At 39.7% G+C, this 24,841-nt stretch overlaps 2 protein-coding genes across 3 annotated transcripts; both read right to left on the bottom strand.

Moving 5' to 3' along the window:
- Positions 1-756: 756 nt before the first annotated feature.
- On the bottom strand, positions 757-12,519 carry LOC118234438 (alanine aminotransferase 2-like). Of its 2 annotated transcripts, XM_035430965.1 has the most exons (12): positions 12,413-12,519; positions 11,586-11,783; positions 5,937-6,026; positions 5,364-5,472; positions 4,720-4,853; positions 4,306-4,549; positions 3,968-4,047; positions 3,554-3,690; positions 3,109-3,283; positions 2,432-2,587; positions 1,673-1,785; positions 757-972 (listed from the first exon to the last, which is right to left on the bottom strand). In XM_035430965.1, exons 2-12 carry the CDS (start codon positions 11,691-11,693, stop codon positions 882-884), a joined length of 1,437 nt encoding a protein of 478 aa, XP_035286856.1. In that variant the 5' UTR covers positions 11,694-11,783; positions 12,413-12,519; the 3' UTR covers positions 757-881. The 2 variants fall into 2 exon arrangements, with proteins under 2 accessions (XP_035286856.1, XP_035286857.1); XM_035430966.1 differs by lacking the exon at positions 2,432-2,587.
- Positions 12,520-19,568: 7,049 nt separating this feature from the next.
- Positions 19,569-23,465, bottom strand: LOC118234663 (lactose-binding lectin l-2-like). Its single transcript, XM_035431366.1, has 6 exons — positions 23,294-23,465; positions 23,061-23,134; positions 22,503-22,618; positions 21,257-21,394; positions 19,809-19,923; positions 19,569-19,726 (listed from the first exon to the last, which is right to left on the bottom strand). Exons 2-6 carry the CDS (start codon positions 23,119-23,121, stop codon positions 19,617-19,619), a joined length of 540 nt encoding a protein of 179 aa, XP_035287257.1. The 5' UTR covers positions 23,122-23,134; positions 23,294-23,465; the 3' UTR covers positions 19,569-19,616.
- Positions 23,466-24,841: the final 1,376 nt, after the last annotated feature.

Genomic DNA, 24,841 nt, shown 5'->3' with positions numbered 1-24,841 from the left:
ACAGAGCCCCCTTTGGGGACGTGGAAACGGTTTAACTGTGAATATGACAACTTCATATATGTAACAAACCCTTTCCAGTGTAATTGGTGCAACGTCACGATTCCTCACATTTGGAGCCGTAAAGGGAGGTGAGGGACCGAATGCCCCCTGTAATCCTCCAGTACTGTTAATGAGGTGCAGTCCAGTGCAGCCGGCGCTCTGGAACTCCTGTGCTTTCAGTTAGTATGTATTGTTACGTCAGCATTTGAATGTTCAGTTAAACATTCTAATCACATTATTTTTGGTCTTACACTGTAAACGGTTTGTGTACGTATAGGTGTGTTGCAATGGATTATTTCAGCAATCAGATACGTTTCTATTTATTACAGTCTGTGTGTTGTAAATTAAAAGGGACCTGCATTGCATGTGACAAACAGAAGAAGGCTGTTACTCGGAAATTTTTTTATTGCAGTCAGAAGGCTTTAGGTTCAGATATTTGAAGCTGACCCGGTTCCAGGCGTAGTCGACGAGGTCTCCCGTGTAGGTCACAATCCGCAATCCAGCCTGGGGCAGCAGAAAGGCTAGAACCGGTTCTGGTTTGAAGCTGTTCCCGTGTGAATGTGCTCATGCTGTCCTTTCAAATTAGTGAGGGTATAAAACATGTGCCTCACCCTGGGTAATGGTGTTTATGAAAAAAAACAGCATGTTGTGGACAGTGTATAATGGGGCATGTGTTTTGTAGATAAAATTTAAGATTTTTCATAATTTTTTGTCCCACTGACAAGATGACAACAGTGGCTTGTCAGGTTTTGTTTGTGTCCTTTGTTTAAAACGGGGCGTGTGCGTTTCCAGTCCTACGGGCCGGGGCAGTGCAGATTTAGCCGCGTGACTGGCCGTCCCGATCAGGAGAACTGGCTCAGGAATCTGAGGTGGAAGACCCTCAAGCGCCTCAGCACCTCCTCCAGGTTCTCCGTGGGGGTCAACACACATATCCTGCAGGGGAACAGGGACGTGTGACGCACCCACCCTCCGTTTTTCCCCCACACCCCCTCATAACCCCTGAAACGAAGACCTGAAGTGTTGCAAATTCAGTGTCGCCAGTGCTCTTTTCCAGAATAGTTATCTTTGCATCTTAGTCCCTTATAAGGTTTACGTAAACAAGTGAAGTCCAAGAGGAATGGACTTTGAAAAGTTTGCAAAACGTACATTTGAAGTAATGTCCGAGCCCTGTCTGAATCTCTCCGCCCTCTTAAACACAGCCAGGTGATGGCTGAACGGTTTATAACAGGACACACCCATCACCTCACATTGTACTATAACATCGGCTGATCCTCACAAAGCACTCGCAGTCCATACGGCATAATGTTTTTATCTACAAAGCCCTTTTAAACAAGTTACGTTTTTTTATCTTGCACTGCTCATCACTCACACTAACATCGCTCCACAGATTCTGCACGCTCACACTGAATTAGGAAAGGCTGCCTTTAGTTTTAATGCACCGCGCACACGGAATGTTTCACAAAAATCTTTTAAGTTGGATGCTGGTGCCATTGAACCGTTTCGGATGGGACATCAGGGCCACCGGATACATTCAAATACAGTCCCCTCCACAGGTGTGTAAATGTAGACTTTAAACTGCAGCGCGGGGGCTAGTTTCATGGCACTGGTCCACGGCGAAGGCGAGAAGAGGTACCTGATGTGGTGGGTGCCTTCTCGCTGCCCGTACTCGCACCCTGGCTCGACGCATAGGTCTGCTTCCTCCAGCAGCCTGCTGCAGTATAGCTGACTGGCGTCCATCCCAGCCACCTAAAGAGAGAGCGCTCACATAGTTGCATAGTGTCGAGAATCCCTTGGGGCATCTACCAGGGGTCACCTGTATGCAATTTTGGGTACTTAAGCTGTTGCCTGCGGTGATGGTCAAAATACCTGAATGGCGTCCTCCTTTTGTTTCGTGGCTTCGAGAAGCAGGTTTTCCAGACCCATTCATGACGTGTCATTGACAAGCTTGCAATTTGCAGTTTTACCTGCTAGTTTAATATCTCAGACTCTGACCTGCCCAACAAATTGATTAGCTGCTCTTATGGATTTCATCTCTGTAACCATGTGTTACATCTTTCCTATTGAGCCAGCAGAGGATGGGCTGCCCCTCTTTAGTCGAGTTCCTCCCAAGATTTTTTCTCCCCATCGGGGAGTTTTTATCTTGCCACTGTTACACTGTTTTTCTTTCTACTCTGGAGTTTTTTTGTTTTTCTTTTACCTCGTTTTGAGGGTTTAGGCCAGGTTTTTCCTCTGTATTGCATATTTGTGACCGTGTTACTTAGCCTACTTTGGAACCCTGCTACAATGCCACATTTCAGGAAACGATGTGCTGTTCTCAACCCAAAAAAACACACGGCTCCCCTATCACATATGTTTCATATTAACATAACGTTTGGCCGTTCGTTCAGCTGACCTTGGCCTGCTCCACTGCTCTCGAGGGGAGGTGCAGACGGGGGAAGACGAATATGCCCCCCATCACCGGCTGGCAGGTCACCCCCGGTAGACCTCCCAGGACATCCTGGGCCAGACGAATGTTCCAGGCCAGCGTCTCCCGAATGTACTGGACCTCCTGGCAGCAGAGGCAGAAGGTCAGTCCAAACGAAGGGCTGTGCATGTGGGCACAGGTTTGAGTCCCAGGTGGGACTCCAATACTAAGTATTTCACCGAAAACTGCACTGTGGAAAGCCAGCAGCTGTGAAGAGTTGATACATTTAAAATTGATAAGTATTGTAAGTGCCAAATTCATTACATAACTACTGAGATAAATAGAACACCATTAACATGTTTTTATGGAAATGCTACTGCTACTAGCTACCGGTTTCTTGGTGTCTGTGATTATATTAAGTGGTGTACGAATAAAATTGAATTAAACTGTGGAGTTAATCAGTTAACCATTTTAGTACTATGTAATTGTCATTTGAGGACATCCATCACTGGTGTAATTTGATATATACAGTTACTAAAGGACTCATGCTTCATGAACAAACAAAAAAGACATTAACAGTGCATCTATCATCTGTGTAATTGTTGAGGAAAAAGAGAAGCTAGACTGTTCTCTTTTTTAAAATCTCATGGGCTGTGGGGTCTCACCTTCAAATATGTGGGGTAAGAGGGATCCCCTTCCTGTGGGGGATCAGCCATGATGTCCAGAGCGATCTGGCCAATCAGGGAAGAGCATGCCACAGTGGCGAGGAGTGTGTGTAGCACATTCATGACTGGAGGGTCGATGTTCACAAGCTCCATGTAACCTCCACGCAGTCCACACCTGGGATGGGAAATGTTGGTTAACTGATTGTTTTGCATGGTTACTTCTTAACGCAAATGTTGGGGTGCTGTACAGCTTTCTATGACATGATGTATGTAGATCATGTAGATCTCCCTGTAGCAATCATCCTTATGCTTCAGAGGACTACACTTCAGTTGACTGATAGACAATTTAACAATGTGTATGCCACAGAAAGTAGGTGTGCAGTGTTTTTGTGAAATTACAGAAATACAAGAAGAGGTATGACACCCCACAAGTCCCCGGACTCACTCTCCCATGAATCCCTTCGAAATTGAGTGAAGGGAAGCCATCTGTACTGTGTCCGAGTACTCTGGCCCCATCTCAAACAGCACCTTCTTATAGGAGATAAATTCACAGCCCTCCATGTGCACGCTGTCCTGGTACACCTGCACGCCCAAAAAGAGGACATTTCAGAGTAATGAAACATCATCAACACCATCTTTGGCCCAAAGTGCATTGCCAGATTCTACTGGAATCAAAAATGAGACATCAGAAAGAGCCAGACCCGGATTGTAGAACACACTCTGAAACCTAAAAGTCAAAAATGATTCACATATACAAAATCAGGGAGGGTTGACTGTGGAGAAAAAACGGCATTGCTGGTGAGTATCTATGCTATTTATTCTGTGAAAAAGTGAGAGAAAAAATCAGAACACTGTGCACCTCATCAATTAACAGGAAGAGCCTCTCTTCAGCAGCAAACTGGATCACCCCTTCAATTGACTCTCTGCTCTGAACATGTCCTTTTGGCAACGGAGAAAATATTGTCATTTAGACACATTACAGCCTTGAATTTTGCCTTGGTGTACAGTGGTCACAGCAGTATGTTGGAGATCTCCTGGCAGTCACAAGTTATTCATGGACACAATACAAATGTATGGCTTGTATTAATGGCTTTCACTGAGAACACATTGCAGAGTCCCTTTGTATGTATACGATGACCTCAAAAATAAATTTCAGCAAGAGTCACCTACACCTGGTTCAACTCTTAATTTTGGTACCTGTAGGATTTCCAGGATTTATGACGTACATAGCTCTCGGGGTACAGTGACTTCTTGTGGCCTGGATGACTCTGCGTAGCTCCTCCACTTTCAGAGCCCAGCCTTCCTCCTCAAAGAGCTGACAGGGCACCATGAATGCCCCCTGTGTCGTCAGCATCAATTTGAAAAGGCTGTAAATGGGCAGTGGGGCCAGAACACCTGTTTGGTTCAGCCCCTTTCCATAGGACAGAAGCTTCAAAATAACCTGTGGATTGTGGAGGAGAGAGCAGACCAAGTCTTCACACATTCTTCAGTTCATTTATTAACAGCTGATTTTCTCCTATGGTATTACAACAAATGTATTTCAATTATGAATTTGACATTTGAGAACTCCGCAAACCATTCGGGCAGATACAAACCAGTGTCTGTTCTTACCAGTAGTGCTGACTGAGACCCGTTGCAGATGGCGATGTTGTCAGGGTCTGAAGGTACACCTCCATCCCGTCGTGAGATAAAATCTGACACGCTACGCTGCACATGAGGGATACCACTCATTGCAGAATACGCACCTGGGGACAGATAGACGCACAAACACACACATATATACACACCCAACTTGTTATAAGAGTAGAACACACTGTCTCTCATAAACTCATTTAACTGTACATGTACACAAACAAAAATAGGGTATAAAATATATTCTGACGGGGCGGCATAGCTCAGGAGGTAAGAGCAGTTGTCTGGCAGTCGGAGGGTTGCCGGTTCGATCCCCCACCCTGGGCGTGTCGAAGTGTCCCTGAGACAGGCACCTAACCCCTAATTGCTCCCAACGAGCTGATTGGTAGTCTGTCACTTACACACATTTCTAATTAGCACAGAGACCAATTAAAACTGGCACACACACACACACGCACATACAACTTGGTATAAAGGTAGTACAGTGTCTCTCATACACAAAAACACAAATAGGGTATTTAAGTAGAAAATATAGTCTGTCACATACACACATTGCTAATTAACACAGAGACTAATCAAAACTAACACACACACACACACACACACACACACACACACCTTACCCACACTCCCTCCATAACACTCTCTCAGGAGTCTCTGAGCCCTCATTCGAGCATCCACGGGCAGTGTCTCACTATGCAGAAGCTCAGGGTAAAGGCAAGCAGCAGTCACCTGAGCGACCAGTCACAAAGAGAAGAGAAATTATAACCTGCATTTAACACTCTTCCCGACCCTAAATCCCAACCATTTACACAAGATCTCAGTTATATAAAAATTTGTGAAAATCCTTTGTTTAGGGAAGATCTGTCCAGTCCTGTTCCTGGAGATCTATCATCCTGTAGGTTTTCGGTCCAACCCTAATAAAACACACCTCATTCAACAGCTACACATCCCGTTGAGCTGCTAAATAGTAGAATCAGGTATGCCAAACTAGGGTTGAAACGAAACCCAGCAGATCTCCAGGAACAGGGTTGGGCAGCCCTGGCCAAGAGATTTTCAAACACTGCAAAGGCCCATTCAGTTGCTTCAAACTTTAATAAACAGATTTAGTTTCAAATACAATTGAGTATTTAAACTGAGTTTGACAGAGACTTGCACTTCTGTGTGACGGCACAGTTGAGATTGAATGGTGGTACCTGCCGTACGAAGGAGATCGGTTTCATCCCCAGCCTGTGAGCATCACCCCAGCTGGCATCTATGAGGTGTTTGGATGGTTTCTGTCCCCACTGCAGAATGAAGAGGAACCGAAGGCGATAGGAGACTATCACGTGTCACAACAACTTTGGGGCTTAGAAGCAAAAGGCTGCTTCTTTTGCTTCATTTTTAAATTACTGAGTAAACTCAGCAGCTAATTCTCCAAATGTTTGGCTTCGAGCATATGTTGACTGGCAATCAGAAATGTACAGGTTCACACTGTTTAGATAATCTTACAGGTAACGTTAGCCATCTGCTGTGAATAAATAACCAATTAACATCTAAAAAATTTCACGGTGAGTTTTTCTTGAAATGTGTCATAATGCCCTTGCATTTTTTATAATGACTCCATTGATTTCGGTGCAGCGTTAAGTTCAGGCACAAATGCTCATAAACAATCATATTAGTGTAATATTTACTTCAAAAAGTAAAGTGAACATTGTTGAACTGTCAGTGCAATTTTGAAACAAGTTAATAGCTTTATCTACTATAATTGTATTTCCTTGTTAAACGCCCCGTTAAAGTGAGGGCAAATTAGAATTTTGTTTTAGGCTACAGTATGTTTGTGTGTGGAATGCCCATTGTGATTACATTGCGGGCATAATGTTCTCCCTACCATAGCCATTCGGTAAAAAACCAGCTAGATTTGGTTGAAATGCGAAAGTTTATAACCGGCTGAGACATTGCCAAGCCATATCTGGGTAAAACCTGAGCTAAATTAGGGTTAAACTGAGCTAACCTTGTCCTTTTATGTCAAAACATCGGTCCACCCCTAGACATTTAGGTTCCATCTATATTTGGGCTTGTGCTCACTAGGGAGACAGACTGTGTAGCACGCCCCCTTGACCTGATGCATAATAACAAAACAGTAAACTTTTGACTTCAACCAATATGTTCCGTGACACCCAGCCTTACTGATTGGTTATCTGTAGTAGGCCTATTTCCACCTAGAATTCACCAGGGGTGTGTAACATCACTTTTCACTCCTTACCTACTTTCCTCCACTCGTATCCTACCAGGAAGTATGTGGAGGAAAGGAGGGGAGGGGTGCATTCCAATACTCTAAAAATGTGTCCTCCTTTCCTCCACTACCACCTCCTCTCCTCCATGCCCCAGAAAACGATCTGTGTGTGCTCCTCCCTCCAGTGGCCTAATAGCCTACTGGAGAAGACGGCTTCAAACTCGGCTCCACACCTCCTCCAGCAAAGAATGCATCGATGCGTGCTACCGTGGAAGTCTTTTCACATTGCTAGATGACATCATCTTGCTCATGTCCACAGGGATAGAACGATCATCCCAAGGTATCTGACACAATCCAAACTTTAGAAAGCCGAGATGAAATTGCATTTTTCGAATATAATGCAAGATACTTGGCCAAATTTGCGCGTGGTTCATTTGGTTATCGTGTGTAGTTTCGTACCCAAAACCTAGATTGGACAGATAACAACATGCCTGTTCCTTTTTATGGTGCGGAGTACAGACAATAGTCCCAATAGCTTTAAAGTTTCACACAAAGCATAGTAAGGCAATTTGATACAATTCCATGTTAAACGATATAAACACTCTTTAATGTATTTTTACTTATATTTTTGTTGTGGACTACCTATGGTAAAAATCTATCACAAGACTATACATTATTCTCTGGTTCCTGTCTAATGTATTTTCAATCCAAACAGCTACAGTATATCGGTTGACGTCACTGTCACCACATAGCCAAGTTAAAGTTGAGCTAAATAGGCTATATTTTACGAAGATCATGTCTGAGTTGAACAAATCCAATCAATTGGTCAATCAATATTATACTGACAACAGACTAACAACCCCATTGCACTTTTGCCTGGCGACAAATCACAGCAAGCTAGCATGCTATATTAAAACTATGTGACTAAAGTCACTAAAAGACTGTTTAGTCATTAAAAGACTGTTTACATAAATTTGGATTCCTTGTCACACAATACAGTAGCCTAGCTGAAACACTTCCGGTAAAAAAATAAAAAATTAACTTGCATATAGCCAAAACAGACTTTTGGCAGTATCTTCTGAAATATTTATTGAACTCACCTGCCGTTCGTTGGAAACAAAGAGATGTACATTCTTTCTCCAACTCTTAATTCATCTTGCTATTTCTAATCATTCCTTCCACAACATATCATATGCCTTTTCCACTTCAAAAAAAGACTGCTCCTACACCCTCTTTATTCATTTGGGCCTTTCTTATTTCATGTTCTAGACAAATTGTTGGGTCTGCTGTTCCGTTTTCTTTCATCAATTCACTTTGATAGTGTGACATTAAACCTCTTGTTTCTATGAAACATGTCAGTCTTTTATTTATCATCTTTTCCAATATTTTACATAAATGTGATGTCAAGGCTATGGGTCTGTAATTAGTTGGGTCACTATGATCTTTACCAAGTTTGTGGATAGGTACAATAACAGCTTTCTTCCAAATAGGAGGTAATCTCCCTTCTTCCCGCACTTTATTGAAGAACTCAGTGAAGATTTATTTTGATGTTTCGCTAAGATGATATGGCATAATGTAACAAATTTGATCTTTACCTGATGTTATCCCCAATTTCCTGATAACATACTCAAACTACTGAAGTGAAAAGTGTATTCATAGAATCATTGCCCTCCTCTTTCTCTTTTAACTGTTATTCTCTATGATGGTTGCCTCCTGACCCCTTTTATTCTCTTCACTAATATTATCAGAGCTGTGCACTTTCACAAATGTCTCTGCAAGTATTTCAGCCTTCTCCTCATTAGGCACGGCTATCCTTTCTCCATTATCCAAAACTGGGTATCCATATTCTCTCTCAATTCAATTCATTTTTTTAATCATTCCCCATATCCCAGCATGCGTTGGGCGAGAGGCAGGAAAACCAGCGTACACAGGAACGAGGTTGAGAACCCATTGCCTTAAAGGATCTTGTCTAGAACACGTTCATCTAAATGCTCATCTTCCAATTATTGTTCCTCATTGACAATAACCCCTAACAAAGTGAATGTACGAACATTTGTTCGTATCTGTTTGAGAAATGAGGCCCATTGTTGGCAGTCATGATATGTTTAATTTGTGCCAACTGAACTGATGTAGACTACTGTACATTACTGGGGACAGGCAAGATGATACTTGGCTAAAGGTGCTTATGTTAGATCTCAGGCTAAATGGTTAGAGAAAGGGGAAAAAATACCAATTATTTTTTTGCTCTTGAGAAAAGAAATCGTAAAAAAAATTCTCTTACTGCTCTTAATATTGACGGTGCCTTATGTAAAGACCCAAAAAGAATTTCTACCTTTGTTTACAAATTTTATGAAGATCTGTATAGTTCTAAATTTAATTCTGTTGCTTGTGAGGCATTTCTTGGAAATATTCAAAGCAAAATCCGTACTATTGACGATCAGTTTAAACAACTATGCGAGGCTGACCTTACTATTGAGGAAATTAAAAATGCTTTATTTTCTATGAAAAAAAACAAATCCCCGGGAATTGATGGGTTATCCATTGAGTTTTACATGCAATTTTGGGAACTTATTAAAGAACCTTTATTACAGTGTATCAGTCAAGGAGAGATGGTTCCCACAATGAGACAGGGCATTATATCTCTCATTCCTAAGCCTGACAAGGATTCATTACTAATTGATAATTGGCGTCCCATCACACTTCTATCAACAGATTACAAAGTTTTGGCTTTGGTCTATGCCAACAAATAAAGAAAAGGATTGGACTGTTTAATTGCGGAGACTCAAACTGGCTTTATGAAAAACCGTCGTATTAGTAGTAATATTAGACTTATTTTAGACTTACTAGATTATAAAGAGGAGATAAATTCCAAAGCGGTTATTTTATTTTTAGACTTTTATAAGGCGTTTGATACAACTGAACACAGATTTCTCATTAATTCTTTAAATCGATTTGGTTTTGGGGATAAATTTGTGGGCATTATCAATATGTTATATACAAACATAAATAGCTCTGTCATACTTGGCTTTAACACTTCCAATAGATTTCAGATTAATAGAGGGGTACGTCAGGGATGCCCAATCTCCCCTTTTCATTTTAATCACAGAATTATTATCAATTAATATTATTAACGAAAATACATTAGAAGGGATTTCAATTTTTGGTGGGGAAGTCAAAATTTCTCAGTTGGCAGATGACACCACCCTTTTCTTGACCAACATTATATACCTATTGCTATTAATTTAATTTAAAAAATTTTCAGATGCCTCTGGTCTAAAACTAAACTTAACTAAATGTGAAATTTTATCTTTACATAATTGCAGTGAATCTGTAATGTATGACATCCCAGTTAAGGACTCTGTTAAATATCTTGGGATACATATTACCAAAGATCTTGTGACTAGACAACACTTAAATTTTTTCAGTAGAATAAAAAAAACTAAAAGCATCCTTAATTTTTGGCTTCAAAGAGATCTTTCGATTATTGGGAGAGTCCTCCTGTCCAAGGCTGAAGGCCTATCTCATTTTGTATACCCATCCTTGTCATTATTTGTTCAGGAGTCAGTGAAATAAATAAAACATTTTTAGATTTTCTTTGGAAAAATAAATCACACAAACTTAAGAAAACGGTAATGTCTAACCCCAGAGAGGAAGGGGGACTTGAATTTATAGACTTTAATGACATAGTAAACACCTTTAAAATTAATTGGTTAAGAAGGTGCCTTCTAAATCCCAGTTCTATTTGGTATTTTATCCCAAACCACATTTTTAACAAAATCGGTGGTCTCTTTTCTTTTAAAATGCAATTATTTACCACATAAGCTACCAATCCGCCTATCCAAATTTCACCAGCAAGCTCTCCTTGCTTGGAAACTGGCCTATGTCCACAATTTCTCCCCGCACAAATCTCTCCTATGGAATAATAGCGATATTACTTGTAAAAATAAATCACTATTTTTTCCAAAATGGCACCTTAGAAATATAAATCACACACTTAATCTTTTTGATGATTTTTATGCCAGTTGTAGTGTGCCTTGTTGTAGTGTGTGATTCACAGATATATTCCCTTCTCTAAACCTGCAGCAAAGAAGAGTAAAGCACAAGCCAGCTAGGTAGTCTGTTTCCAGTAAATGGTGGAAATGTTAAATGCTGTGTATGTTATTGCTCACAAAACGTTTTAATGAATTAGGGGGCAATAGAGAGCTGACATGTCACTACTTTTCCTTCCATAACGTTATATGAAATTGGTATCAATAAAAAGGACCTGTTTTTTTTTATTTTACTCAAGACTCCCGTCTTTTATTTGCGCGTGGGTAACATTAATATTAGGAGGAAATCTAGTTTCAGAGATGTTTTGACATAAACGGACTAGGTTAACCCCAATATAGCGTCGCTACGTCCTAGTTGGCTTGGCTAGAAAACGTTCAATTTTAAACCAAATGTACCCGGGTTTTAATTAGCCTAATTTTAACCACAAAATGTTCATAGGATGACGTCCCTAGCTATGTGGCTAATGAAGGCAACGAGTCCTAGACGTGACCCTTTTAAATTTTAGAATGATTTCGGTAAATCTCGTCCGCTATCAGCTACGGTAGGTGCACCTGTCCCGGGTGTCCGTGAGGCATCTCACCTGCTGTGCCTCAGCTTTGATCTGATTTTCCAGAGGAGAAGACCATATCCTTCTCTTCCCCGAGTACATCTTTCTCAGAAAAGGCATTCTTTTCCAGGGGCCAATCATTTTTCAACAATATCCTTCTTTTTCCCCTTCTGTCAAGTCTGTGGTGCACCAATTTCCCGGTGATCCGTTTCACCAGTGGGCACTGATGAGCTGGAAACAAACGTAATTAAAATCTTTATTTTTATACCAACGTTCATCCTACTCTCAGCCCATTTCTATGTAGCATACGTTTTTGATCGACGGTCAACAATTTGCTAAATATTTAATCATTGTATTTAATATGTAAAGTATTTATGATTATATAAAAATAATTATGAAAATGAAATTATCGTACAATCCTTTGGCTACTAGGCAGTGAGATTAACGCGTGGAGCCTATTCTTAAATTCACACATTGTTTGAGTTTGTGGATAATTGCATCCTACTCTAAATTAATTTGTGGAATATTGATGAGGCAAAATTTGGAGATTGTCCAGTTAAATTTTCTTTTACATGTGCTTGCTAGGCTTTGTTGCAAGTTCTGCTCTATGAATACTATTTCGTGCCACAATTAATGCAAAACGCACGAATTAAAATACCACATGTAGGCTAAAACTCGGAGTAAAAACTCGGTAGATGAGTTGGCGAAATAGCACATTAAAAAATCCAACACAAATTAAAACTCAACTCAACTCTTGAACAAAACTACATCGAATAATGAAATTCTAAACATGAATAAACGATTACATCGAAAAGTGAAACATCTACACATAAATTTCATTTTTAATTTAATGAGAATACCATTTGTCTTTCGATGCCTTCCTGTTTTCCGCTTGCTGTGGTCTTAATCAGTTCGACATTTGCCTTCTCACTAAGAGGTCTGATCATCTGATCATTTACTTTTAAAGTCTGTCTTACACCTGCCACTGAATGGCTCCACCCCACTTCCTCCACGGCTGTGGATGGCTGGATGGCAGGCAGGCTGATGGGCTGCTGATTTGTTGAGCGCAGATTCAGGTCCGTGCTCTAAAACCACGGCGTTAGTGGAATGAATGATTTATCAAGGGTGGATATTAATGCGTGCAGATCTACTATTACGTTTGCAAGGGTAAGACCGCATTGAGGATTCACGCGCACTTACGTTTCCAAATCCAGTGCAATCCAAATTTATTTATAAAGCACATTTAAAAACAACAACAGTTGACCAAAGTGCTGTACAATCAAAAATAGCAAAAACCATAAAACAACACATTAAAAACACAAAGACCAGTTTAGAAGACAAAAGGACAATAAAATATTTAAAGCAATAAGATCATAATAAAAAGTAAGGCAGCTCTCATACTGAGTTAAAAGCCAAGGAATAAAGATGTGTTTTAGGTTTTAAGACTGGATTTAAAAACAGGCAGTTTAGGGGCCAGCTTAACGTGCAGAGGCAACTTGTTACAGAGTTTGGGGGCTACCACTGCAAAGATGTGCTCTCCCCTGTGCTTCAACCTTGATCTTGGGACAACCAGAAGCAACTGGTCAACGGAACTGAGTGACCTTGATGGGACGTGTGATTGTAAAAGGTCCGAGAGATAGGTTGGAGCTAGCCCATTTAATGATTTGTAGGCAAACAATAAAATCTTAAAATGAATCCTAAAACGTACAGGGAGCCAGTGAAGGGAGGCCAGTACGTGGGATATGTGCCCTCGCTTGCTTTTTCCTGTTAAAAGACAAGCTGCAGCATTCTGGACCAACTGCAAGCGTGAGAGGGAGGCCTGGCTAACATCAACATACAGTAGTCAAGTCGGGTCGATATGAAAGCATGTATAACTCTTTCAAAATCACTAAATTATAAAAAGCACTTGACCTTAGATAAGAGCCTCAGCTGGAAAAAGCTAGATTTGATCACTGAGTTTCTGTTTTTCCAATTAAAAATCCCTGTCCATTAAGACACCCAGATTTTTTTACAGTGGGTTTTACATATGGTTCCCTGGAACACAGGTCCGAGGGGCATCACAGGCACCACTGGGTCCAAATATCAGGACTTCACTAGTTCAGTTTTACTTTAATTAAAAGTTTAAAAAATGTAATGCCATCCAAGCTTTGATGTCCTTGAGACAGTCCAACAATGGTTTTATAGAGTTTGCATCTTTCTGTTTCAAAGACAGGTAAATTTGAGTGTCACCTGCATAACAGTGGAACAAGATGTAATATTTTCTAAGAATGGACCCTAAGAGGTGCATATAAAGAGAAAAAAGGACTTGCCCAAGAATAGAACCCTGAGGGACTCCACAAGGGAGAGGCGCTGAGGAGTACATAGAGTCACCAAGGCAGACAGAAAAACTTCTGTCAGACTAGTTAGACCCGAACCACTCCAAAGCAGTACCTTTAATGCCAACACAATGCTCCAGGCGAGAGATGAGGATACTACGGTCTACTGTGTTTAATACAGCTTTGAGATCTAAAAGCATAAGAATGGCGGAATCCCCGGAATCAGTAGCTAATAAAAGATTGTTAAAAACTTTTAAAAGTGCAGATTCAGTGCTGTGAAGGGCTTTAAAACCAGACTGGAATGCCTCAATAATGCCATGTATGTCTAAAAAAGATTGCAATTGTATGATCAAGTTCACATCATTGACGTACAGTTGCGGATTTAATTGCTAATGTCACTATTCTAAATTTGAACAATCTTTAACTATTTCTCGATTTTATTCTCACTTTTACTATGCCGCCTAGTGCGCAACATGGAGAATCTAACTAGATTTTCCAGATTACTAACTGAGTTGATTAAAATTAATTCATAAATAATTCATTACACTAACAGTTTAAGCGTTACAGTATTGTGTTTTACTATAGCCTTCATACAGACGATTTACTGAGCGAAGTCTGAATTGGGGAAACTCGTGTTTTTAAAACGTTTTTTTTTTTTTACTGTGCAAACTTGGTTCACATACTAAACAAATTCCAGTACCACTGCAAGTCGGGAGAAAGATTTAATTTATCTCCTGGTGGTAGCACCACCAACCCCCGGATAAAACCTCAGGCAATTTTGCAATTTACCTGCTCATACCACGTTGATGCTTTCGGGAGCACACAGCTCGCAGTTGAGGATTGAACTCTTACTGCAATTTTTTGCTCATGCATGCTGTGGCGGGGCTGACAAATGTTCCACTTTTACAAACCATAGGGTGAAAAAGAAAAAAATGCACATGCTGGTGTACATTAACAAACGGCCGTCTGTCAACGATTTATTTATAATGCCTCTTCACTGTTGGTCATGCATCCACTTTTTTCCAGAGTTCATAAAAAAAAAAAACCTGGTTAATATTTTGTAAAAAGTATTTCAATTAACAGAGGTTGGAGAGAAACTATCCCTCAAGTTGTGGCGTGCAGTTACATATTGTCATTTAATTCTTGTACCTGTCTTCTGGATTTGCTGTTAAAGTTTTCCTTTTTCTTATCAAAATATCACAGTATTCCAAAATGCAACGTTGTCTCCATCTACTGAGGGTTGTGGTATTTGCAATGGCTGTGTCTGCAGTCTCGATGGACGGATTTAAATTTGTTCAGTTATTTACCTTATCAGGTTGAAATACTTGGCACAAATTTCTGAATGCTCTTAAATTTTCTTACACAACTGATACATGGACTGGCTAACAAACTAATTCACTTGATTTAGACGTTGCTCTCATACATGATGTTTGTGTTCTGTTTATAATATAACATCATATGACATAATATAATGAGAACAGGCCATTCAGCCTAACAATGCTTGCCATTTTCCTACCGCTAAAGTTTACCTAGTGCTTGGTTTACCTACGAAAGAGATAGTATCTAATACTGTATGAAGCCTGGTCTTGGTAACACCTTGAGCCTCTACTACATGAATTGGCAGGCTATTCCAGTCAGTGACGATTCTGTGGGGAAGGGGGGATATTTTCTAATTTCGGTGAGAAATTTACCTTTCACTTATTTCCATTTATGCCCCCTTGTTCTAACGCAACTCAACCTGAAGAATCTTGTAGTTCACTTTGTTAATCGCTTTAATTAATAGAAAAGCCTTTATAGAGTTGCCCCTAAGTCTCATTTTAATAAACTTTAAAAAATTAAGCATCTTTTCAAGTTTAGTATAAACCTCATAACATTTATCTTTCATACCAGGAACCAATGTGGTTGTTGTTCTTTGAATCTTTTCCAGAGCATATAGCTTTCTTACTGGTTTGGTCCCTAGAACTTCACACTACTCCTGTGTGGTCTGACAAAGGTATTGTATAATATAAGTATAACTTCTTTACTTTTGGGTATATATCCCAGCATCATGTTGGCCTTTTTACTCCTACAACACAGTGTCTACCTTCATGCTATCAGGCTCCTCGCAGACTTGCACTGTTCTAACTTAAATACTGGCATATCTAATGAGGTGCTGCATGCAGTGCAAGCCAGTAGTGCCAGCTTTGTTTCGAACGGAATGCTGGGATTTGGAGTACGAAAACAAACTGTTGTGACCACAAGTAACCAGAGATGTTGCCAGATCCACAACCAATTGAGGATCGGAAAAAATTAAGTAATCCAACTTATTCAATTTTGGAGAAGTATTGCCTCTTGCCTGCCAATCCAGACAGAGCTGAGACTCAGAAATTCTATCTAGAATTTAGGGCCTAGGCCTAAAATCTGCCAACATTGGAGCTACCCTAGTTGTGAGACCTGATTTGATTCACTATACCTGGATATACCTCCACTGAAATGCACATTAGGCCACAAGCCCACAACATCCTGAACCATTGTTTGTTGAACTTTTTCATGGACATTTTTCTTCTTTGTTGCTTTCAGTCCTTTTAAATCTTAGTCTTATTTTCTCAGAGTTCGCAATCCTTATTTTATTTTGTATCTCTTAAACATCTTATATTAATTTATCACCTTTGACTTTATTAAACAGTATTTAACAATATTTTAACAATGAGAAAAGTGACTGTTGAATGTTTCCCTGGTGCAAGAGTACTGAACATGGCACACCATGCTGAGCATGTCTTCTCTAAGAATTAAAATGTGGAAACAGTGGTAATTCATGCAGGTACAAATGCTGCTAACCTGAGGGAATCAGAAACATTTTCATTCTGTATGTGAAACTCAGCCTTGACAATAAGATTGTCTGTTGTCCTTTCCCTATGTACCAAAGGAGCTGTGAAGCTTTTTGCAGACTCATCTCCATGAACAGCTATGTGTGGCTCAAGACATCGGCTTTATAGGCAATGGGAATAGCTTTAGGGAAAGGCCTGTTTCCTTTACAGATAGCATCCCAACTGAAGAGGCTCACTTATCCTTTCGGAAAGACATTCAAAAAGCCTGTAGAAATAGGTAATTACAGATACCATTGTTTGAATTTTTCTCATTCAACAGAATTAAATATGTCTGAACTCTCTCTCTTACTTTTCAAAATCTCTTGACGTGTTTCGCATTAGTAAACCGTAAACCTGAGGGGTAAGTAGGGGAAGAGAAGTTCACAATGAGTAAATATGTATCTGAAGAAAAACACATTTTCAATGTACAAAAATGGCAAGTTACTCACACCTACAGAGCACTGTCAATAAATTCAATAAATTCAAACTTGCAAAATCCAGGCTTACCATTAAAAGTATTGATTTCAAAATTAGGTCAAGAAACAATGTTGGCCATCTTAATTCGCGCAAATTAAAAAAGCTGTATTCAAAAGCAGTGGTACCCAATGTTTCCTCAATTATTTCAAGTAACATGTTTTGGAATTGCTTTTGAAAGCAGCTTGTTTAATTTGTCTAAGATATTAAGATATTAAGCCAATATTGTTTCTTGTAACTTGGTCAAATTTTGAGATCAATACTTTTGGCAGACCTGTATTTGGCAAGTTTGAATTGATTTGTAGACCGTGCTTTGTATGTGTAAGAATAACTTGCCATTTTTGTACGTTGGAAACATGTTTTTCTTAACATTTTTGCACTGTGTTTGAATAAGTGATAGGTTTATCAATCCATGTGTAGTGTTGACCATTAGTGGGGGGGTTAGTTTAGTTTATTTTACGATTCACTTTAAAAGGACAATTACATGGTTGCAAACACCAATGTACATGCACAATTAAAAGAGCATCAAGGATAACACAAAAAAGTCACAAGACTTATTTCCATTGTGGTCCTTGCTGTAGCTAATACAAGAAAACCCAAAGCTATGCCTGAAGGAAAAGCAGCGCAGAGGAGCGCTGACATTGTGGAGGCCATGATGGATTTTCAAAAGTCAGGAGAGACAGAACGTTAGACATATCACCTACAATGTAATGCACTGTTCAATGAAGAGACACACTTCATAAAACCACCGAGGGATAGTTTTTACAGCTCCATAGCTGGAGCTTTTAAATCATATCTGAATTAGCTATATGTTAGGTGGTCTTGCCTTTGCATAAGACGTTAATTAAACGAGAAGGAATTCTATTGTTTCTGGTGAACAGAATGGCCACTTTGATATCATTGAGGTTGGAGGGGCACGGGTTGGGTCGAATACATTAAGTTATGAATTCTGTAGTCTAACAATGCACACACCACACTGTTAGGAAAATAGAACATTCAGGGCCTAAGTGTCTCTTGCTGAGTTCCATTGGCTTTTTAAATTTACAAAGAAATATAGAGATGAAAAAAAAGAAAATGTCTCTTTTGGCCTGGTAACATACAGGTCCATACTTGAGTGTGTGTGTGTGGGGGGGGGGGGGGGGTTAGGGTTAGGAAAAGTTCAGTTTTCTTGTACTAATAAAACAAATGTCAATGATTTTTTTTTATTTTTTTTTTACAAATTTGCTAATAAAGGTAGGTTTCAATTAAGAAAATATTAAATAATCCAATCTCTCCTGCCAGCAGAGGGCAGCCAATGTCCCCAGATAAATACTGTTTGCCCCAGAAGAACTTAAATCTCTTTTAAAACACAGTCCCCTACATGAACATGCCTCTTCTGATGTGTCCCATCGCACCACTGCCAAAGGCAAAAGCCATGCCCCTGTTTTGCAATGGAAAACAGACTAAATGAGTTGAAATGATACTACAACATCAAAAAAAAAAAATTAACATGCCTGTTATTTGTCAAGTCATGGACTTAGGATCACTTCAATAGCTTCACTGAAAAATGCTGGGAGGACACAGCTAGGAACTGATGCAGAAGCCCAGCCAGCAACTTGTGTAATAAAAGGAGCCTTCCAAAATGAGTCAGACCTCCAGTAGTGGACACTCCACAGCATAACTGAGTGACCATGCAGCGGAAAATTGAACTTTTAAAGGAAAATAATAATTGCTGTGGCAATTATTGACTGTACACAGACTATACCTGGACTGACATACCTGGACTAACTGTCAGTACTTATTTCACTTAAATTCCCCTCTTTCATGCCACTCGTGTTACATGTACCTCCATTCCAGCACTTATTGTAATTAGTATTATCATCCTAACGTTGTAGCTCGTACTTCCCTCTAGTTTGACTTGGCATGGGTTTGGTCGAATAATGTTCACTGCGTGAATTGAACTGTGTTCTCGGCTATGAAAAAAAGTACGAAATTAATATTGTACCTTATTGAACCTGTGTTTTGTAGTTGTTCCAATGACCTTGATATGCACTTTTGCACGTCACTTCGTATAAAAGCATCTGCTAAATAAATGTAATGTAATGCATGCAACTATGCATTGAGTCAAAAAATTCATACAGTACCGTCTTCAGGAGGATTTGCATGATTTGTCTTTCATATGCAGTTGGATGCATTAAATGCAGTTCATATGTGAATAAAAAAAACCTATATATTTTAATATTGTATTTCTTTATAATTATCACATTTAATGAGGAGTAACAACTGTCTCAGTTGGCTGCAGTGGGAGCACAGCCTCTATTCTCTGGTGGTATTGGCCAGTCTGTACATTGTAAAAGGTTTGTGTGTTTTCTGTTTTAGTACAAAAACACCCAGACAGCTAGTATTGAATGCTCAGATAACTTTATTAAAAGTAATGCAAAGCAGCTTCATCACGGAGCTGGTTGAGCTTGGTACTGAAGGCCACATTGGTCATTCAGTCGCTTGGCACAGATGAATGCATAAGTTCTGGTACATGAGATGTCATTCCAGCCTTTCGAGCCTAAGGGTAAAACATGAGAGAGAGGAATCAATGTATTTATATTATATTTCTCCTGCAGTAGGGAGAAGGTGACAATGCCTACCTCCATCGTTTGAGTCCACGCAGTGCTCTGCATTCCCTACGTTGTTGGGCTCTCTGGGATTCCACCTTGAAAAGTCACTTCGAGTTGAACCATCGGTCCAAAGCCATGCATATTTCTGAACGAGGCAGAGGTAAAATGCATCAGCACAAACATTTGCCTCAGAAAAGCATATACATGTTGCAACACACACGGTATGAGAGGGTTCAGTTGGTTAGGGGTTAATATTCATTGCTATCTAGCGACCCCCACTGGTCGATCAGGCACCCATGGATTATAAACTGGGGGGGCATTTGAATGTGCTGCTCGCACATTGGGTGCCAGTGATATTCAGTCCACTAAATAAGCGGCTTGTCTCAGCCACGCTTACATGTGGTGAGAACACACTCACCTGGGATGTGTTAGCTAATCAGTCCAGGTGCTTAAAGCTGTGTTCCTCTCTACAGTATGGGGCCGAGACTGCTAGCAAACGCTAAGAGAGCAAGTCGGAGTGTGGCACAGTGGGTAAGGAACTGGGCTTGTAACCGAAAGGTCGCCGGTTCGATTCCCGGGTAAGGACACTGCCGTTGTACCCTTGAGCAAGGTAATTAACCTGCATTGCTTCAGTATATATATCTAGCTGTATAAATGGATACAATGTAAAATGCTATGTAAAAAGTTGTGTAAGTTGCTCTGGATAAGAGTGTCTGCTAAATGCCTGTAATGTAATGTAAAAGTCTGTTTTTGGAGTTTTTGTTTGTCAGGACACTGAAGGCACAAACAGAAAATGGGACTGAAAAGCAGAGGAGCTGGTCAGCTGAAAAAGCTTGCCAGCTACCAGCAGTCAGCTGAAAAGCTGTCGCTGGATTTTGCTTTCTTATGTCCTTATTTAATTATGTTGATTTAGTTTATTGTTTTTGTGAGGGGAAAGGTGAAGGTGTTTGTTTTCGTGTTGACGTGGGTGCGTTCCCTCTCTCTATGTGTGCGTACTCCTGTCCACAGTGTGGGGCTGAGAGTTTTGGTTGTCTGTGCACAGAAGACGGAGAATAGAAACAGCTGCTGAAAAGCGGCAGAGTTGTCACCTGAAAAGCTGCAGCTCGGTTTTGCTTTCTTTTGTTTTTGTTGTTTTAGTTTGTTGTTTTAATTTATTGTTTTTTTCCAAAACCCATGAGGGAGAAGGATGAAGCTCCTTATTAGATTTTGCATTGTTGTGGGTGTGCTCTCTCTCTCAAAATAGCAAACTCCTATGCGCACCCAGAATTGACAAAAAACTCTCCCAGGGTTGTCACATGGCATGTGACAGTGGCAAAATTATATAATACGATTTTTTCCCAATGTATTCGTGTCTCAATACATCAGATTTAACAACCCATGCAAACACAGCTGAGTTATGACAACAAAAGTCAAGATGTCTTTAGCATATTCAAAACAGTGATGATTCTACAAATTATGCAGATCCCTTCTGAGAGTACCTTGTACAGGTCTGACAGTCCGATCCAGTACGGGTCGTCTTCAGAATGGACAGAACTCGTATGGAGCTGTCGAAGAAACTGATGCTCATCTTCACTGTGCACTGAGGCCAGGTTTCCCCCAAGATCCATACAGTTTAGCTGAGAGAGGGAGAGAGGGAAAGAAGATAAATGTTAAAAAGTAAAATAAATAATTTCACGAAGAAACTTAGATTACTGCAATTTTTACTTTCGGAAATTGTGTAAAACGTGAAACTTATAAAAGTTAAAAGATAACATTGTTATGACTTTGTACTTTTAATAATTTTTATAATTGAAAAAAGAAGCTTATTGAAAGCCAGGAATAGCAAAGTTTCTGTCCTCCCTTAATCAGACATCTGAAGGGATGTAAAGGAACTCTGATCAACCTTGGTGATGACAACATAGAGTCTAACTGTGACCAATCAATTGTAATTAAATTCCACGAAGAAACAAAAGCCTGGGGCCTTTTTGATAAAAATTCCCAAGTTATCCTTGTGCTTGATTTATGAAAATGGCATAGTTTAAAAAAAGTTGCTCATGTTGGGTTATAGTCGTTTATTATCCACCTTACCCACCTGTAACAAGAATCTCACATAATATCAAACTCACTTGAACATGCTTTACCATTACCCATTCTTGCGAATGCAGCCAATAATAGCCATTTTCCTTGAGGCTGCATTTCAACATTTTGTGTGCTCTTCATGCCTGATATTGATTATTGGGTAAATGCCATGCTTAAAGCGCAAACACAGACCACTTTGAGGATTTGTGCACAGCCCTTCAACATGTAGCATCTCTATATAATTAACTTACTTCTAGCAAGTAATTAACTTACTTCTAGTATACATTTTACGTAAAGATGCAATCATATCCACATCAAACTGGGATATTATAAATTACTAGTTGGTCATGGTTTTCTGCATAAGACACTATTTAAGATGCAATTTGATCGTAATACCAAATGGTTTTCATTTGGGTATTCTCTGGAGGCAGAACTATGTACATGCTGGTTTGGAGTCAATGCTGTGCAATAAAGCACAAACCCACAAGGGCCCTTATTTTCAATGCCCACTGTGAAGCTGATGGGTCTTCAGACACTTCTGTATGTATCTAAAATACCTGGCTTTACGCACAAAAAATTGCCTGAACCAACGGGCGAAACACACTCTTTAATAGAAACAATATCTTTAAAAGTACCAGGAAGTGAACTAGTCCTTTAAGACGTTACCTCTGCATCGATCCAATACTTCTTATCAGAAAAGTGCCGGAAGCAGCGGCAATTGTGGTAAAACCAACCATCAGGGCAGGAACCCTGAAACAATTCTATCCCAGCGCCGTGAGATGCTGAGGAAAACATACATACAATAAAACACTCTTGGATTGCTGGTTGGTTTGTTTATCACATCTCTCAGACACAAAACAGACAATATTCTCTCACACAGTGTTACTGTGCCTGCCCAAAACCACGGGTCTATCCTGGAAAAACTGTCAGGACTAAGCAGCTCAAAGGAACTACTAAGATTGGATTTTATTCCTGTTACAATAAATAACCAAGCACTCATTAGATTCCTGGAATGCTAGGTCAATTAGCAACTGAATTAGGCATAGAAAAATAACTTTCTGTCAGAATTATTAAATTCAGTTAAGCAAAGTAGAGAATATTAGGGCACTAGATCAACGTTGTTTTACATTTTGTGTCCAAAGCCTTCAGTATTTTTGTTAAATACTCTCTAATAATATCACATCCTTTCACTCCCGCCTGGATAGAACATGAATCAGGACTCACCCAAAGCCATGCTAGAGAGAACAGCAACACCGAGGAATGTTGACAATGTGAAGGAAGCCATGCTGGCTCTTCAGCTACCGGGAGAGGCAGATACATCCACATCATCCATAATGCAATGCATCGGTCAATAAACAGACACAAGATCAACGATACCTGAATGAAGGGGCTATTTTTAAAGCTCATCTTATGGTTTATATCGTATCAAAATGAGCCACGAATAAGTGTTCCATTACCGTATGACAGCAGAAGATGAGGTGATTATGTGAGGAGTGTTCTTCTTTTGGTCTGGACTCAGCCGATTCTGGCCTTAAATATTTTAAGGCTGCCTGGGAAGATTGGGTGAGATGGGTGGGGGCAAAAACCATCAAAAGGTATAGTAGTATGTCATATTCAAACCAGCTTCACAGCAACATCCACTGTTTGTCCAATAATAACATGCAGTGCCTGAGGGGATCTTCCTGAGTTTCAGGTATTCTGTGCAGATTTCAAAGAAATTGCCTACAGCACATTTGGAATACAAGAATGTCCTGGATTTTATTTGCAAATCAGTCTTAAAAGAATGGAACTTAAAAAAATGTAAAATAATCATTAAAAAAAAAACTTTAAGGAATTCAGAGAATTAACCCAATCTAGTTCATAAATTGATGATTTGGACGGAGTGTGGCACAGTGGGTAAGGAACTGCGCTCGTAACCGAAAGGTCGTAGGTTCGAATCCCGGGTAAGGACACTGCCGTTGTACCCTTGAGCAAGGTACTTAACCTGCGTTGCTTCAGTATATATCCAGCTGTATAAATGGATACAATGTAAAGTGCTATGTAAAAAGTTGTGTAAGTCGCTCTGGATAAGAGCGTCTGCTAAATGCCTATAATGTAATGTAATTTGCCCTTATTTTCTATGGGGATTTTTCAATTCATTAAATAGAATATCAATTAATTTACTGAATTGAGTTTAACTGAAATGGAATTCATTCCTTGTAATGGAAGGGTCTTCATAACCTATTATGATTGATTTATTTGAAGATGTAAAATGACAAATGATGTAAATTTAAATATAAAAAATGATAAACCATTACTGATATCATATGGCTAGTCATAGAACAATGTTGTCACAGCAACTACTGCATTTGTGGACTCAGGAATTCATTCACTTTGCTGTTAGAATCTGCCACACCATTTTCTTATTCCATGTTTTAATTATAGTATTCTGCTAGTTATTGCCAATGTCCCTGGATAAATACAGTTTGCCCCAGAATAAATTAAATCGCTTTTAAAACACGGTCCCCTGCATGAGCATGCCTCTTCTGATGTGTCCCATGACACCAATGCCAAAGGCAAAAGCCATGCCCCTGTTTTGCAATGGAAAACAGATTAAATGAGTCGAAAATGAAACTACAACATCAAAAAAAAATTTTTACATGCCTATTATTTGTCAAGTCATGGACTTAGGATCACTTCAATAGCTTCACTGAAAAATGCTGGGAGGGCACAGCTAGGAACTGATGCAGAAGCCCAGCCAGCAACTTGAGTAATAAAAGGAGCCTTCCAAAATGAGTCAGACCTCCAGTAGTGGACACTCCACAGCATAACTGAGTGACCATGCAGCGGAAAATTGAACTTTTAAAGGAAAATAATAATTGCTGTGGCAATTATTGACTATACACAGACTATACCTGGACTGACATAACTGGACTAACTCCCAGTACTCATTTCACTTAAATTCCCCTCTTTCATGCCACTCATGTTGCATGTACCTCCATTCCAGCACTTATTGTAATTAGTTT

The sequence above is a fragment of the Anguilla anguilla genome, chromosome 8 (assembly GCF_013347855.1).
Source record: "Anguilla anguilla isolate fAngAng1 chromosome 8, fAngAng1.pri, whole genome shotgun sequence".
Classification (NCBI taxonomy): Eukaryota; Metazoa; Chordata; class Actinopteri; order Anguilliformes; family Anguillidae; genus Anguilla; species Anguilla anguilla.
The sequence above is the reverse complement of the archived record's forward strand: the minus strand, read 5'-3'. Positions and strand labels throughout refer to the sequence as shown.